The sequence below is a fragment of the Megascapheus bottae genome, chromosome 10 (genome assembly GCF_031878675.1).
Source record: "Megascapheus bottae isolate mThoBot1 chromosome 10, mThoBot2.hap1, whole genome shotgun sequence".
Lineage (NCBI taxonomy): Eukaryota > Metazoa > Chordata > Mammalia > Rodentia > Geomyidae > Megascapheus > Megascapheus bottae.
In genome coordinates, this window is record NC_143518.1 from 45,103,478 (window position 1) to 45,119,835 (window position 16,358).

The 16,358-nt window shown below is 40.8% G+C and overlaps 2 protein-coding genes across 3 annotated transcripts in view; one reads left to right on the forward strand and one right to left on the reverse strand.

Annotated features, from left to right (window-relative positions):
- Positions 1–10,999, forward strand: part of Rab3gap2 (RAB3 GTPase activating non-catalytic protein subunit 2) — a 71,779-nt gene extending 60,780 nt beyond the window's left edge. For both annotated transcript variants that reach the window (XM_090341169.1, XM_090341170.1), the window contains exons 28-35: positions 942–1,012; positions 4,539–4,574; positions 5,802–5,876; positions 6,281–6,499; positions 8,396–8,485; positions 8,692–8,913; positions 9,743–9,901; positions 10,708–10,999. In XM_090341169.1, coding sequence (XP_090197295.1) covers positions 942–1,012; positions 4,539–4,574; positions 5,802–5,876; positions 6,281–6,499; positions 8,396–8,485; positions 8,692–8,913; positions 9,743–9,901; positions 10,708–10,863 — 1,028 coding nt within the window. In that variant the 3' untranslated portion in view covers positions 10,864–10,999. The remainder of the gene's footprint in view (positions 1–941; positions 1,013–4,538; positions 4,575–5,801; positions 5,877–6,280; positions 6,500–8,395; positions 8,486–8,691; positions 8,914–9,742; positions 9,902–10,707) is intronic.
- A 2,765-nt stretch (positions 11,000–13,764) lies between these two features.
- The window catches only part of Iars2 (isoleucyl-tRNA synthetase 2, mitochondrial), a 40,665-nt gene continuing 38,071 nt past the window's right edge, over positions 13,765–16,358 (reverse strand). Inside the window, 2 exon segments of the mRNA XM_090341171.1 lie at positions 13,765–14,252; positions 15,440–15,584. Of these exon segments, the coding sequence (XP_090197297.1) occupies positions 14,110–14,252; positions 15,440–15,584 (288 nt within the window). The 3' untranslated portion in view covers positions 13,765–14,109.

Here is a 16,358-nt window from a genome sequence, read left to right on the forward strand (position 1 = left end):
ATATCTTTTGTTGCTCATGTTGCACAAGTAGTTTTCAAAGTGATTTTTGTCAGTTTACTCTATCTGTAATATATTCTCCATTTGTTTCACATAATCATCAGCATTTGGTGTTACTATTTAAAACATTTGTCACAGTGGTGGAGCTTTGCTTAGTGTTTATGAAGCCCTGGGCTTGATCCCCAGCTTTGCAAAGACAAATAGACAGGAAGGTAGACAGGCAAAGTGTTTGTGGTAGTTACATGGTACTATCTTACTGTGATTTTCTATTTTGCCGGTCCTAGACCTTGAACTCAGGGCGTGTCCTTGGACTTTCTTAAGGCCAGAGCTCTACCACTTGAGCCACAGCAACACTTCCAGCTTTTTTCTATGTATGTGTTGCCAAGAAATCTAACCCGGGTCTTTGTGCATGCTTGTAAGCACTCTACCACTAGACCAAACTCCCGGCCCTGGTTTTCTATTTTTTTTTTTTTTCGTCAGTCATGGTGTAAATCATTTCTTACTGGCCATTTTGATGTACTCTTCCACAGACTCATTTTGACTTTCATTAAGAGTTCAAACTAATGAACTGCTTTAAAAGATGAATACCAAGCAGCAGCAACATGTTTAGGAGGGTAGACAGGAGAACAAATGCAGCGTTATATTCATGGTATATTATGTAAGAAGTGAACTATGTCACTCGAAGGTAGGGAGAGGTGGTATTGATCAACATGATACCACCAGTTGGGTTACTGTGCTTATAACCCAATATATGGTATTGTAACCTCTTTGTACAACCACTTAAAATGATGATTTTTTTTAAGAAAAAGGTCTCATTAACCTCATAAACATTGTGTAAGACATAAGAAATGATAGTAGTTTAGTTTAGGATATTAGTTTGTCTTGTACAATGCAGTGACACATAAGCTTTCTGTTTCCAACTTGTCTTTCACCCTACCATCTAGGCATTGCGCTGATGATGTGGAATACATTCTTGGCTAAAAGATTTTCTTCTGCTACATACTTAATGGATAAGGTAAGGTAGTTTTGAATGTTATGTATTGTGTTTTACTCATTAGTTCCCTTAATTTAATTGCCTTGTGTAAGAAAGATCATTACCACTGAGTCTTGTTGACCCTTTTTTATTTTGGGCCTTGAACTTGGGGCCTATGTGCTGTCCCTGAGCTCTTTCAGCTCAAGGCTAGCACTCTACCACCTGGAGCCCACAGCACCACTTCCAGTTTTCTGGTGGTTAATTGGAGATAAGAGTCTCACAGACTTCCCTGGCTGGGCTGGTTTCGAACCACAATCAGATCTCAGCCTGGTGGCATGAGCCATCAGCCCCCATCTTTTTTTTTTCTTGCTGTCTTTTCAGTTCATTCACTCTGTGTTAAAATTAATTTCCAGTGCTGACATTTTAATGTGCTGAGGAGGATTCCCTAGCCAGAGCATAGTATTTAGCAAAAATGCCTTGTCCAAAGACATTTTTGGCAAAAGACATGATGACTGATTCATTCTAATAAGGACTTACATTTTACTTTAAATGCAAACATGATTATATGCTTAATTTACCAATCTCTGCATTTATAGTCAAGGTATTTTCTTGAATAAACTCATTCATAATAAATGTCTCCACATTGAGATCATATTTCTTTGAAGCTGTGATACAATCTAAGTGCAAAATCTTAAAATTGTTTATAATCTATCCTTAACAGTATATGTCTTCCAAGAGTTGTAAGAGTTTTTCTCTGTAAATTGTTTTAAACATAGCACTGATGTAAACAACTCCCTTTTTCATATCTCATCATTTAATTAAGTCATATAATTACAATGACTGTGCAGGCACATGAGTAGATTGGGAATAAATGTAACATGTGAACATAGAATTCAGCATATGAACATAGAATTCAACTTCTAAGACTAGAATCTGGTTGCCTCTTGGAATATCTGTCCAACATCAAGCCATGTAGTCAGAGAGACCAGTTAGTACTTTTTACTGACCAGTCAGTGATGTAGACTAATCTGTCATCAAGAGAACTGCCATATGTTGACAGCTGTCTTTTAAATGTACAGGGACAGCAACCACTCTGATGTCATGATTAGCACCACAACTCCTGCTTCCCTTGAAAATATTTTGTGTGCTGGGAGCTTATGGCTTCCTCCTTCTGAGAGTCTGAGATCTGAGGATCATAGTTCAAAGCCAGCCTGGGCTGAAAAATTTCCAGTTACTCCAGTGAACTATCAGAAAACTGGAAGCTTAAACTGGAAGCTGTGTGTAGCTCAAAGTGGTAGGTGCTAGCCTTGAGCAAAAAGAGTTCAGTGACAGTGACCACGCCCTGATGGTACTGATCAGTTTCTAACCGTTTTGAAGCAGATGTTATTGCTCTGTGGTAGAGCACATTCTTAGTGTGAATAAGGTCCTGGTATTAAACAGCTTTAGCATTTCACATACACAGAAAAAAAATCTTACCATCTTTTCCCGTATTTCTCTTCCTTGCCTGCTTAACTACTTCCTTACAACTTGCTTCTTTTGATCCTTGTGATATTTTCTTATTCTACATCACTTCTGACTTCCCTCTTTTAATTGGAGAAAGTAATATAAGGAATTTGGGGAGTGCTAAAAGAAGACAAGTAGTAAAACTTCTGTCTTGAAGCTTGGTAGATGATTTGAAGCAGGTCAGAAGAAAAATGTCTTCCAGTACTGGAGGTGACTTGTTGGATTCAAAGAACTACTTGGATTTTAGGCTATAGCAATAAAAGAGAAGCTAAGTGTTATTAGTAACTTTTCTTATTTCTGTAACAAAATTCCTGGCATAAACAATATAAAGAAGATTGTTTTATCCCATAATATCAGAGATTTCAGCCCTTAATCCTTGGCTATCTTGATTGTAAGCTGTACTAAGGAGACCATTGTGGTGGAAGCATGCTGAAGGAGGAGGCTGCTTGCCTCATGGCAGACAGGAAGCAGGCAGAGAGGGGGAGGAGTGGAAAGGGATTGGAAACCCTCAAAGCACCTCATCTCCTACCTTAGGCCCCATCTCCTAAAGTATCCAGAGCACCGCTAGCGGAAACCAAGCACTCAACACGCACGCCTATGGAGAACAGTTCATAGTCAACCCACAGGATTGAGGTGGATACTGTGTGCTTCATGTGAGACTCATATCCACTCAGGAAGAAGAGAGCAGGAAGGTAAACCAGGGCAAAAGTTAGTGAGATTCCATCTCAACACATGAGTTGAGCATGATGAATTAAGCCTTCAATCCCAGGTACATAGGGGCATAGATAGGAGGATCATGGTCTGAGGCCAGCTTCCAGGCAGAAAGCATGAGGCCCTATTTGAAAAATAACTCCCCAAAAGGGATGGAAGTATAACTCAAGTAGTAGAGTGCTTGTCTAGCAAATGCAAGTTCCTGAGTAAAAATTGAGTAACTCCACAAAAAAAAATAATTTGTAAAATTATCTGAGTTTGAGGATGTTCTTTTGCACACAGTGTGTACACAGTGTGTTTGAATTTTCTATGTATGTAAACTGCACAGAATTAGGCTCTGCTTAGCAGAATAAATAGAATCCATTGCTTAATATAAAGAACATTGGCACATTGTAAGTTACTTGCTCAGATATGTGCTTTAAAAGATAATTCTGGCAATATTCTATCAATATATTGTTGGACTGGGCTGCGCTAAGTTGTCCAAAGTCTATGCACTAATCTTAAGAGTAATGAGGGGAGGAAGACTTGTATCAGAGTTCTTTCTCCACTGCTGTCTGAATTTCTTGTCTTATGAAGCAGCTTCTAGGAGCAGAATTTTCACCTCCCCCACCCACTGTAAATGTATATAGTTGAATCCTAATATATATTTAGTAAATCAAGGAAGTATTCTATAGCTGGAAAGATAACTAAAATAGACAAGTTTGCCCGTGTTAAAGTGTTCATCTTTCTGATTAAGACTATTTCATCTTTATCAACAAGCCTTGAGTACAGTTCTGGGTTCTTTAGATGACATGATTATTTTTGCTGTATAAAGTACAGGCCACAGTTTTAGAGGTTTTCTTTTCCTTTTTCTTTTTGTCCGTTTCTTCCCTTGCCCCCCGCCACTCGCCAGTCTTATTATGTAGCCCAGGCTGTCCTCAAACTCAAGATCCTCCTCCCTGAGCCTCCTGAGACCTAGGATTATAGGATTACAGGCTCACCACACCCAGCAAGAACTTTTTCTTAGTAGTTTAAAAGTACATTATTTTATCTGAGTTTATACATGCCTACAGTTCCACCACACAGGAGACTGAGGCAGAATCATTCTGAATTCCAGGACTAGGTAGTAAGACCCTGTGTGAAAACACACATCCACCCTCACACAATACTTACAAAACTCTTGAAAACAGGAGCTCAATGTCATATTTTTGTGATATGCTTGTGAATTGCATCATAAAATTAATTGTACCTCCTACTGGTAATCAATTAGTTACAGGTCACCATATACATTTACTGTTGTATTTGTAGTTTGTAAGTCTGGTTACTTTTAAATTACAAATTTTAAATATAACATTTTGTGTCCTTTTTGTCTCAGGTTGGAAAATCACCAAAGGATAGATTATGCCGAAGGGTAAGTGAGTATCTTAATTACAAGTAGAGTTGTTAATCTTAAAGGTAATGTTCTACTTTATTAACTGAAGGGGTGAACTATGCCTTTTAGCATTTGGATGACATATCAGGAGATAAGAAAATTAGAGAATATTATATTAAAGAAATGGTCCTGAACTATGACCAATTTTAATTCACCTTTCCAGATTGTAGAGCTAGCATGTTTAAACCAAGTCTTCTTAAGACACATCCACCTTTGGACTTGGAATGGGAAGATAACATGCTATGCCTTCCAAAATCAGATTGAGGCAGAGATATATGAGTAGTTTTTTTAAATCTTCATATATGTAATAGCCATTGTATAATTATAACATTGCTCTAAATAAGGTTCTAATCCACAGACATTGGGCATATACTCAGTAGAGGTACTTTCACTCAAAACTTTGAAATAATCTTGTTAAAAATGGCTTAAGAAATGCTGGGACACATGAATCTAGTATTTGGTTCTGAAGCTAAGGAATTTTAGTTTTGTTCAGAAGATTCAATTCAGTCCCTAAAAGATGCAGTGAAACCAGACAAGGCCCTTCAATTGTAGCATTTCATGTCTCCTGTCTGTATCTTACCATGTTTCTTGGTTAGTTGGATAGCAATGTAGTACTGTCTTTCTAATACAAAAAGAATACTAGCCAGGTACCAGTGCTTCTCAGGAGGTTGAGATATGAGGATCACAGTTCAGAGCCAGCCTGGTCACAAAAGTCCTTGAGACTCATATCTCCAATTAACCACCAGAAAACTGGAAGTGGTGCTGGGCTCAAAGTGGTAGAATGCTGGTCTTGAGCTAAAGAGCTTAGGGACAGCACTCCGTCCCTAAGTTCAAGTCCCCCTCCCATGCCCAAAAAAAGAATACTAGGTTTTATGTACCCTTTTGATGTGTCTATGCTGGGGACTGATCCCATAGTTTTGTATAGTCCAAGCACATGCTCTACCATGCTGCACTCCTCTCCAGTACACAACTTTTTAGCATCTGTTTTTATTCATTAGCATCATCTGTATTACTTCTCAATAACACAGTTTTAGAATAAAGGAGAATACTTTGTTTTTTAGGGAACTTCAGTATGTCCATGACTTGCCTTCAAATTTTTGCCTGTTTGTTCTGGGTAGAGTGAATAGATGTGTGCAGTCTTCTTGTTTTCTGATTCTAACAACAACAGTTTTGGTTCAGGACTGATTATGTTCCATTTTGAAACAGGATGTGGGGATGAGTGACACAGCAATGACATCTTTCCTGGGCTCCTGTTTAGATCTTCTTCAGACATTATTGGAGGTAAAAGTAATGAGATGATTTTTCATTTTGAGACTTAACAACAATGGGTTTATTATTAGATTTGATACTCTTTTACTATAATGGGGGGTACAGAGTATGGGTTTGCTCTTTGCTTCAGGAAGTCATCAGGTTATTAGCAAACTATCCAATTCTTTTTTTTTTTTTTTTTTTTTTTGCCAGTCCTGGGCTTGAGCTCAGGGCCTGAGCACTGTCCTTAGACTTTCTCAAAGCTAGAGCTCTACCGCTTGAGCCTCAGCACCACTTTTGGCTTTTTTCTATGTATGTGGTACCGAGGAATTGAACCTGGGTCTTTGTGCATGCTAGGCAAGCATTCTACCACTAGGCCAAACTCTTGGCCCCTTTGTCCAATTCTTAACGCAGTCCTGCATTCTTCAAACCCTTAGGCAGACGTTAGCAGGGATGAAATGCAAGTGCCTGTCCTGGACACCGAGGATGCTTGGCTGTCTGTGGAAGGCCCGATCTCTATAGTGGAACTGGCCCTTGAGCAGAAGCACATCCACTACCCGCTGGTGGAACACCATTCCATCCTGTGCTCCATCCTCTATGCAGTCATGCGCTTTTCTCTCAAGACTGTTAAGCCTCTGGCCCTTTTTGATAGCAAGGTGAGTGCATATCCTAGAGGATGGGAGGGCCATTTGGGTGTGACCAATAAAAGTCATTCAGTTCCCTTTGAACTATGTATTCAGTACATATATCTCTCTCTTTGAACGTACTTAAGGGACTTAGGATTCCTCATATGGAAATTGTGTTCTGACTGAATTTTGCTTTTTCTCTTGAATTCCTTGACTTGGATGATTGATGATTCTAGTGCCTTCCACATGAGTTAATTACCATCTAACAAAGTACCTATTAACGAGTTTGCCACATGGTAAATAATAAAGAGTGTGGTTTTAGACATTTACATCTAAAATGTGGAAGATATTTCGGAAAATATTCAGGGTAATTTGCAAAAAAAAAAAAATGGTTGGTAGAGTACTTGCCTATCAAGTGTGAGGTTCTAGGTTCAATCCCTAGTATCACAAAAAGATAACCTATAATGGTAAGGTGGTTCACTCAAGGTATAATCTGATTGAAAATGGTGGGTTTTGAGATAGAAACTTGGTCTTCCAACTTAAAAGATCAATGCATTTTAGCCAGGCACAGTGGCTCACGCCTGTAATCCCAGCTACTCTGGAGACTGAGATCTGAGGATCAAGGTTCAAAGCCGGCCGGGCCCTGAAGTCCATGAGACTCTTATCTCCAATTAACCACCAGAAAACCGGAAGTGGCTCAAGGGGTAGGGTGGTAGCCTTGAGCTGAAGAGCTCAGGGACAACTCCCAGGTCCAGAGTTCAAGTCCCATAACCAACCAAAAAAAAAAAAAAAAGATCAATGCTTTTTGCTCTACAGTATATTTCTTGCCTAGAAACTTCTCATGTGAGTCTTCTGATTTACCTCTACTTGTTAAACAAGGTATTCTGAATGGGTCAACAAGTATTTTCTTTAAAAAAGATTTGTATTGCATAGATTTAGTACTTTTACTGCTTACCAAATGATCTAAAAACTTGGTGGCTGAAAACTACCAACAGTTTTGTTGTTAATTTGCTTTTCAATAATAGGGATCTAATACAGAGCCTGAATATGGCCAATAGTGTTCTGCTGTTGACCTATACTCCCAGCCCTTGGTGTTTTGAAATAGGGCCTTACTCTGTAACTCTGTATGCTCACAGTCAACATCCTGCTGTCTTGACCTGGGGTTACAGTCATTTACCACCAGGTTTTTTGTTGTTGGTGGTGGTGTTTTTGTTTTTTTTTTTACTAGTCCTGGGACTTGAACTCAGGGTCTGAGCACTGTCTTTGGGCTTTCTTAAGGTTAGAGCTCTACCACTTGAGCCATAGCACCACTTCCAGCTTTTCCTATATATATGGTAATATGGAATTGGGCCCAGGGCTTCATGCACATACCACTAGATCAAACTCTAGGCCTCCTAATTTCAGTTTTTGTATCAGGAATCTGTTATGTAGATGCTTCTTGTGTAATAGTTCTGGTGACTGGTAACATGGTGGTGTGGGTTAGTGTTTCATGTAGAGGCTCAACTGGAATGGGGGCAGTGTTCACTCGTGGGCCTGTTGGCCACATGTTCTTCTCCACAGGGCAGCTCTCCTCAGGCACAGGGAATATGAGCATCCAAGGCAGAAGCCACAATCCTTTTGTAAATTAATTTGGGAAGTGATATGCTGTCACTTCTAATTCCATTTGCTAGCAGCCAGTCACCAGCTCCTAGGGAAAGAGCGTAGGACGGGAACAGCCTGGGAGGTGGGGTCACTGGGGACTACTGGCTGCCCACCATGTTCTACAGCATTGTCATAAAAACTAATAGTAAAACTGTCAAACCCTGCTGTTTAAGGTGAGAGCTAAAGTCAACCATAAACTATAATTCAGTGACTTGGTTTTTAAAATCTTTTTTTTTGTCCTCTGTTACTAAACCATATTCAACATTTTCACTTCCTTCTCTGCAGGGAAAAAATGCATTTTTCAAAGACCTAACTTCAATTCAGTTATTACCAAGTGGGGAAATGGATCCAAATTTTATTTCTATACGACAACAGGTAAATTATTGTTACTGAATTCCATGCTTATTTCTTGGGAAGAAAAACAGGAGAGTAAAAGGTCTAGCTGTCCTTTAAAAGGATAAGGTATTTCAAGGTATTCTCAAGGGCTAGTTTCCTTTTTGGTAACCAAAAATTTTGATGGAAGAACCACTGAAAAAAAGCCATACTAATGAGGCATTGCTGTACCTCTCTCCATTCTCAAGTTCTTGTTGAAAGTTGTTAGTGCAGCTGTGCAAGCCCAGCATTCAGTGACCAAGGACCGGGAATCTTCAGAAGAGGCAGCACTCACTCCTTTTGGGAAAGACCTGGACTGGCCGGGGCTGGCTGTGGACTTATCCCATCACCTTCAGGTTAACGAAGACGCTGTGAGGAGGCATTACGTGGGGGAGCTCTACAACTATGGAGTTGACCACTTAGCAGAAGAGGTAATAACAACCCGGGAATGTTAATGAAGTTCAAGTTACAAAACCACTGGGAGGAGTAAAGAGTCAGGAAAGTCTCTAATACACCTTTTTGCTCTTCCTTTTGTTAGAACTTTGAGGCACAAAAGTAGAAAAAAAAAGAAGTATAAATTGTAGTCAAATTCCTAAATGTACCACCAGGCTTGCTCAGGACACAGGGACATAACAGTAAACAAAGCAGGCAGTTCTTCATGAAATAGCCAGTCTTCCAGAGGGGGAGAAAGCATGATAAATTGTGTTCCTCTGAGCACTAAGTGCTATAAGAAAATAAACAGAGCCATAATGGGTAGTGAGAGGACACAACTCCTGAATCCCTAAGGTAAAAAGCAGTCAGCCACACAGAAAAGGAGAGAAGTACAGAGTCTATTTGTGCAAAGGCCCCAGGTGGGGCCCAGCTTGAGTAGATGGAGGACTGGAAAGCCCACCTAGTAAGGAATAAAGAAGTACCTGGCAAGAGGGAGCCTGGGGGAACCCAAAAGGGACCGTGTCATGCATAGTCCTTCCAAGTACATTCCGCAGCCAGCTGTGTGCCTTCAGCAGTCATGGCTCGATCCTCTCTACTGGAATTCCTTCTGTGTCAAACACTGAAAACAAGGTACTGTACAGTCCTGCACTGAAAAACTATGAGATGAAGGGAAAATATCGCCATGCTGGAGATTCAGATTTAAATGCAAAGTTTACTTTGGTGATAAACGTGGCCACTGCTAAAAAGTTAGCTAGGGTCTCCTCACCAACATGTACTTTCTAGAATAAGTGACTAACTAATGCTGACGGTATTGCTTCACATCCTCAGGCCATTCTACAGGTTCATGACAAAGAGGTACTTGCCTCTCAGCTGCTGGTGCTGACGGGGCAGAGGCTGGCCCATGCACTCCTCCACACCCAAACCAAAGAAGGGATGGAGCTGCTGGCTCGACTTCCACCCACACTCTGCACTTGGCTGAAGGCCATGGTAAGGATGGGAGGGTGACAGCCATCAGCTCACTGAAGTTTTAGTAAATTAGTACTTCCTCATAGTCATGAAGAAAGGCTGGCTGGGCACTATTGGCTCACACCTATTATCCTAGCTACTCAGGAGGCTGAGATCTGAGGATCTGGGTTCGAAGCCAGCCCAAGCATGAGTCTGTGACACTTCGTTTTTTCAGTCTTTTTTTTTATTGGTACTGGGGATCGAACCCAGGACATTGCACTTGCTAGGCAAGTGCCTTGCCACTGAGCTATATCCCAGCCCTAGACTTTTATCTCTAATTTAGTACGAAAAAAGTGGGAAGTGTCTCAAGTGGTAGAGTACTAAGCCTTAAACAAAAAAGCTCAGGCTGGTTGCAGTTGCTCACGCCTGTGATCCTAGCAACTCAGGAGGCTGAAATCTGAGGGTCCACGTTCAAAGCCGACCCAGGCATGAAAGACCACTGAGAAAATCTATCTCCAGTGAATTACTAGAAAACTGGGAGTGGCGCTGTGGCTCCAGGGATAATAGGTGGTGTAGCCTTGAACTGAATAGCTAAGGGACAAGAAGCCAGACCCAGAGTTCAATCCCCATGATCAACACTCCAAAAAAAAATCCTTAGGAATAGCTCCCAGGCCTTGAGTTCAACACACACACACACACACACACACAGCTACAATTTGAATCCATTTAGTTCTAGAGCATGTTTTGTCTTGTTTTTAGTGGGAAATATTTACTGTGAGGTCTTAAGCCATTCACCATTATTGCCTGGTAGTGTATAACTAATGGGTTGTTTGGTATCTCATTTACAGAACCCTCAGGATCTGCAAAACACTGAAGTGCCCATTGCAACAACTGCTAAACTAGTAAATAAAGTAATGGAGCTTTTACCAGAAAACCACGGGCAGTATAGTCTAGCCTTACACCTCATCGAAGCTGTAGAAGCCATACGTCTTCCTTCTTTATGACACTTAGTCTAAACTTGTGTGACTAAAACGTGAATTAGTGCATGGCCATTTTACATAGTAAGACCTGGGGTTACATGGAATATGTCTTTTTTTGTTTTTGTAAAATAAAAATATATATTACTTTCAAAAAGTGCAATCCTGGGTAAAATCCACTCCTTTGGTTAATATTGAAGATAAAATATGAATTATACTATACTTAATAATTCAGGTATTGTTTGGTTCTAATTCAAACTCAAGTAGTTTTGTTGTTAAACTTTGCTGTTTAAAGTGGTTTTAATTTGTAGAATGCTCTTATAGAAGTCTACATTTCATGGTATTGTTGTGACAAAATTTAAATGTGTTCATGTCTAGTCACGATATGTAAAGCTAGAGGAACACCCTGCTTTCCTTTAATAGTGCCCAGCACGTTTGTTAACAGGCTGACCCTAGCGCCAGTTCTCTTCCTGGGTGTGCTGGGTGCCGCCAGGCTCCTTCCTGAGGTGCTGCAGTCCGGAGGAGGAGAACGAGTCTGAGGTCTTCAGAAGGAACACAAGTAACACTCTTGTAGTCCTTGACAAAATTGAGGAGCTGAGATGCAAATTCCAGAAAATCAACATAATGTAATTCAGATTTGCTTTTTTGCCAAATCATATCCACATCAGGAAATTGTAAAAAATGTATTATCTTGTAAAACTTGTGTAAAAAGGTGGGGAGGGGATTCTAAAATATTTAAGTCCACCTTTATTTTTCCTACAAGTGTTTAGAAGTGTCTGCTTCTAGGATTGGTAGTGTAATCTGCCCCTAGGAAAGTTCAGGAAAAGCGCTTATTGATGTTCCAGCTTTAGCAAACCTACCTCACAGCCCGGTTGAAAGGATACGGTATAGCTGATTTTGTACCTTACAGTGCCTAGAGCAGTCCAAGTGCTAAATAAATACTTTTTGATCCAAACCAAACTAACCAAGTTTGTAAGAGGTGTTTTGAACTCCACTCTACAAGTATGTATTGTGGTGTGTGTTTGGAATGTAGCCCCGCTGTGCAGCCATGGTATCCACCGTGGGTCAGTTTTTCAGTCACGTGTGGTACAGATCTTGCTTTCTTCACTTATCAGAGGCCACCTCTAGCCTTGAGCACAGGTGAGGAAGACGTCCTTCAAGGACACAGAATATTCAAACTTCACTGTCTGTGTAGCTATCAACTTTCAAGTCTAGAAAGAAAAAGGTCTCGGGTGTTGAGTGGCCGTGGTGGAACCATTGTGTGTGAGGTGCAGGTGGTGTAGAGAAGCAGCACAGGAAAGAGCCTGAGCTTAGGCCATTCTCCTGCCTCACTGAACTCCCCTGCCCCTGCCAGACATAGCCTAGGATTCTGTAGGCGCATCGAGCTTCATATATCACTTGTTACATGTGCTCTAAGGAATTTGTTTTTATCATTCTCAAAATACTCTGAAAGTAATTTAGAAGAATTTAAAAGGCTGGTCAAAAAACTTAGGGTCATAGAGACTATTCTCCAATTCCATTAACACTTTTTTCTGGGGGGGAATGACTTGCATCTTAGATAATGATATAAAAACTTACTCTGGTAGGTTCCATAATCAAATCTAGGTATACTGAAGAAAAAGCTGAAATATACTTCAAAGAACTTTACCAACAAATCATTGAATTGCTGTTAGGTTTGACATCCTAAAACTTAACAATATAGAATCTGAATTCTGAGTTTTATGGTTAGGTAATAGCAGTTAAATGTTTTACTGCCTCATTAAGGGCTTTAAAATAAATCTGATAGAAAGAAAAACCAAGCTGGGCTTAGCACATGCCACTATTCCAGCAACTAGGGAGGCAAACATAAGGATTTCAAGTTTTAGGCCAGCCCCCCAAAAGTTTGAAGGCCCTGGACCAATCCTCAGGATGACAACAAATAATAATAATAATTTAATATATATATATGTGTGTGTATATACACTCTAGAACAACAAAGAGCTACAAATAGCAGAATTAAGTTTTACATCAAGTAGGAATATACAGGTAGCCCAGCTATGGAGAAGCTAATAACCAGGAGTGCTTTCTGTAGACACTCCATTCCTTCAAGTTACATACTTTTTACACTGCTATGGTCTACTGTATAATGCTAAAGAAAAAAAGATATTCAAATAATTATAACTTGTGTGTTACAATTGTACCCAGACATAGTGAAGGAGGTAAAGAAGATGTAGATAAATATAAAAAAGTGTAGCACCAGGCTCCTAAATGCTTCAGGTTTGGAAAAGGGGCAGGGGGGAGGGGGGAGAATCTTTGTTTTATAACATTTCACCAGAGGTCAAAATAAATCCTTTGAATTGCCTTTTTAAAAAACTGTGATTAATTGCAATTTAAAATCACAGGAAAGTTAAGATTTACTAATAAAAAGCTTACAATATGTTATTTGGAAGTTGCTGTGTTCCTCTTTGATTATGAGACAAGTACTTTCACAGTGCTCTAGAGCAAGAGTGACAGGCCTTTCCTGGCAACAGCAGGGGCAGAGGGTTTCTGAGCTTGACAGACAGACGTCTGCTGAGTCAATTAGCCATTCTCAGAAAGATTTTAATCCAATACTGGATTGTTTATGAAATATTCTTTTATCTGTTGTACTATAAGTAGTGAAATTCTGTATATATTGCTATTTTCTGTGTTTATTGTTGTGAACTTATATATTAGTGAAATAAATTTTCAGCTTTCATGTTATTAACATTCACAAATGTAAGTATTAAGAGATTTCATCTCTTAAATAATAAATGTGGTGGTTTTTCCCTAATACAGCTGTCACTAGCTGTTGAAAGGCTTGATGCTTGCTCATGGGCAGAGGTGAGATCACCTCTGGGGACCACTCATCCCACTACCAGCAGAGTCACACGCTCCTTGTCACAACGCCGCATTGACACCATTCAGAAGTTGTCCAGAGTGTCTTTATTTTCAGATATCACAGAACCTAAAACACTGAGTCAAAAAGAGGTTTTTAGAAAATATAAAACATTCTGTGGAGCCATACTGAAGGCAGTGTTTTTAGTGTCTGTGTTAACTTTGATATAGATACATATATGTATACAGATACATATGTATACCACATGTATATATATGCATCATTATTTCTCTAGAAACAGGAAATACCTCTTATAATTTGCACCTTGACCTCATCCTTTAGCAATTATTTTTCCTTGTATGTCTTTCCAGTACTGTACTAGTACATCCCCTTAGTACTGGTGGGAGTGTTCCCACAAAGCTGCTGGCTCCAGAGTCCTACTTTCCACCAACCACCTCTGCACACCGGGGACACAGGGTGTCTGCTGACTCAGCGGTGTACTTCCAGCAGCGGGGACACTTTTCTTTCGAAGTTGGCACCACAATTACTTTATATGAAGACTCTTCACGAATATCACCACCTATGGACAAAAATACAGGGAGACTATTTCAAACAGGCCATTCAATTTATATCACTGCTGCTTAACTGGTTTAGTTGGTGCTCCTTTTTCTAAGACTTTCTCTGCCCTGGTTGGTTCTGTACCATTTGACTTGATACTAACCTGCCAAAATAACAGGATAGCAGTACTGGGCAACTGAAGGTTGCCAAGGAATGGAGGCCCTACGAAATTAATCTAGCTGATTTTTATCCATCACTGAGTTACGCCCGTTCACCCATGGCAGGCTTTCTGTCTGGGTCCAGTTCTGATGAGTAACACTCTCTCTCCAGAGACACTGTTGCTTGGCTTTTTCATTCATGGTTAGAGCTCTACCTCTTGAGCCACAAGCCTACTTCCAATTTTTTTTTTTTGCTATTAATTAAGAGATAAGAGTGTGATGGAGCTGGGAGCATGGCCTAGTGGTAGAGTGCTTGCCTCGCATACACAAAGCCCAGGGTTTGATTCCTCAGTACCATGTACACAGAAAAAGCTGGAAGTGGTGTTGTGGCTCAAGTGATAGAGTACCAGCCTTCAACAAAAGCTCAGGGATAGGCCCCGAGTTCAAGCCCCAGGATTGACAAGAACAGAGTATCATGGACTTTGCTGCTTGAGGCTGGCTTTGGATGACAGTTCTTAAATCTCACAACCCTGAATGACTTAAAGATTACACATGTGAGCCACTAGTGTCCAAATGACTAAGGGTTTTTTTAAGCCTATATTTGCACCAAAAAAACCTTTGATTGACAAAAGGCCATTAATACTAAAACTTAGATATGAATCTGGTGTGAAAAGTACAGTACAAAACAAACATTTCTGGTCATGCAAAAATTAAGATTTTGACTAGATACTTCGGAGGTAGAAGCAGAAAGATCTTGAGTTTGCAGCCAGCCTGGGAAAAAATACAGAACAAAACAAAAAAACTTTGCAGCCAGCCTGGGCAAAAATACAAAACAAAACAGAAGAGGGTTTGGCACACGGCTCCCATAGGAGAGGTATGCAGAGAAGCTCATAGCCCTAGCTTCCACCTTAGTAACTCCATGGTCCAGTGAATGCCTCTGCTGGCCTTAACCTCCCAACGCCTTCAGCTATGCGCCCTTAGAATAGTTCACACCAACAGCTGGATAATTCAGTTCTCCAGATACTACTTGCTCCTCTCACATGTTTCCTACCTTCTAAATTGATAAGGAATGTCCCAGTAAGCTCAATTCCATCTGCAGTCCTCTCTCGAGGGTCCTGGGCCAGTAATGTTGACTGTGAAGCCATCATTAGCTCATTCAACTGAGAGGTGCTGGAGGTCTCTTCAGCTTGCAGCATCTGGAAATGAACACAGGAATTTACTAGGTAGCTTATCTACTGGAGTATCTTTTGTGCTTTCCCTGACTAGCGCACACACACACACCACATGCTCTTTCCCATCTCCATTTTATAAATGATTCCAACCAATAAATGGTGAAGCTGTAGCTCAGGTCCAGTCCCATTCTTTTTATTCCAGTATCATGATTCTGACATTTGCAGGGGATTAAGATATTATATTTAAACAAAGACCTGTTTTAGCACTGTAATAACTCAGAAACTGCCTGAAGTACACTGAATGTACTACATGTCTGTTACATTTTTGTGGGTATTTTATGTGGCAGTGGAGTTTGAACTCAGGATCTCACATTTGCTAGGCAGTCAGTCAGTCTACCACTGAACAATACTTTTTTGCACTAGTTTTTGATGGGGTGTCTCCTCCCCCTCCTCTCTCTCTCTCTCTCTCTCTCTCTCTCTCTCTCTCTCTCCTCTCTCCCTCTCTCCCTCTCTCCTCTCTCTCTCTCTCCCTCTCTCCCTCTCTCCTCTCTCCCTCTTCTCCCTCTCTCCCTCTCCCTCCCCCTCCCTCTCCCTCTCCCTCTCCCTCCCTCTCCCTCCTCTCCCTCTCCCTCCCTCTCCCTCTCCCTCTCCCTTCCTCTCCTCTCCCTCTCCTCCCTCTCTCCCTCTCCCTCCCTCCCTCTCCTCCTCTCCCTCTCCCTCCCTCTCCCTCTCCCTCTCCCTCCTCCCTCCCCTCTCCCCCCCTCCCCCTCCCCTCCCCTCCCCCTCCCCCTCCCCTCC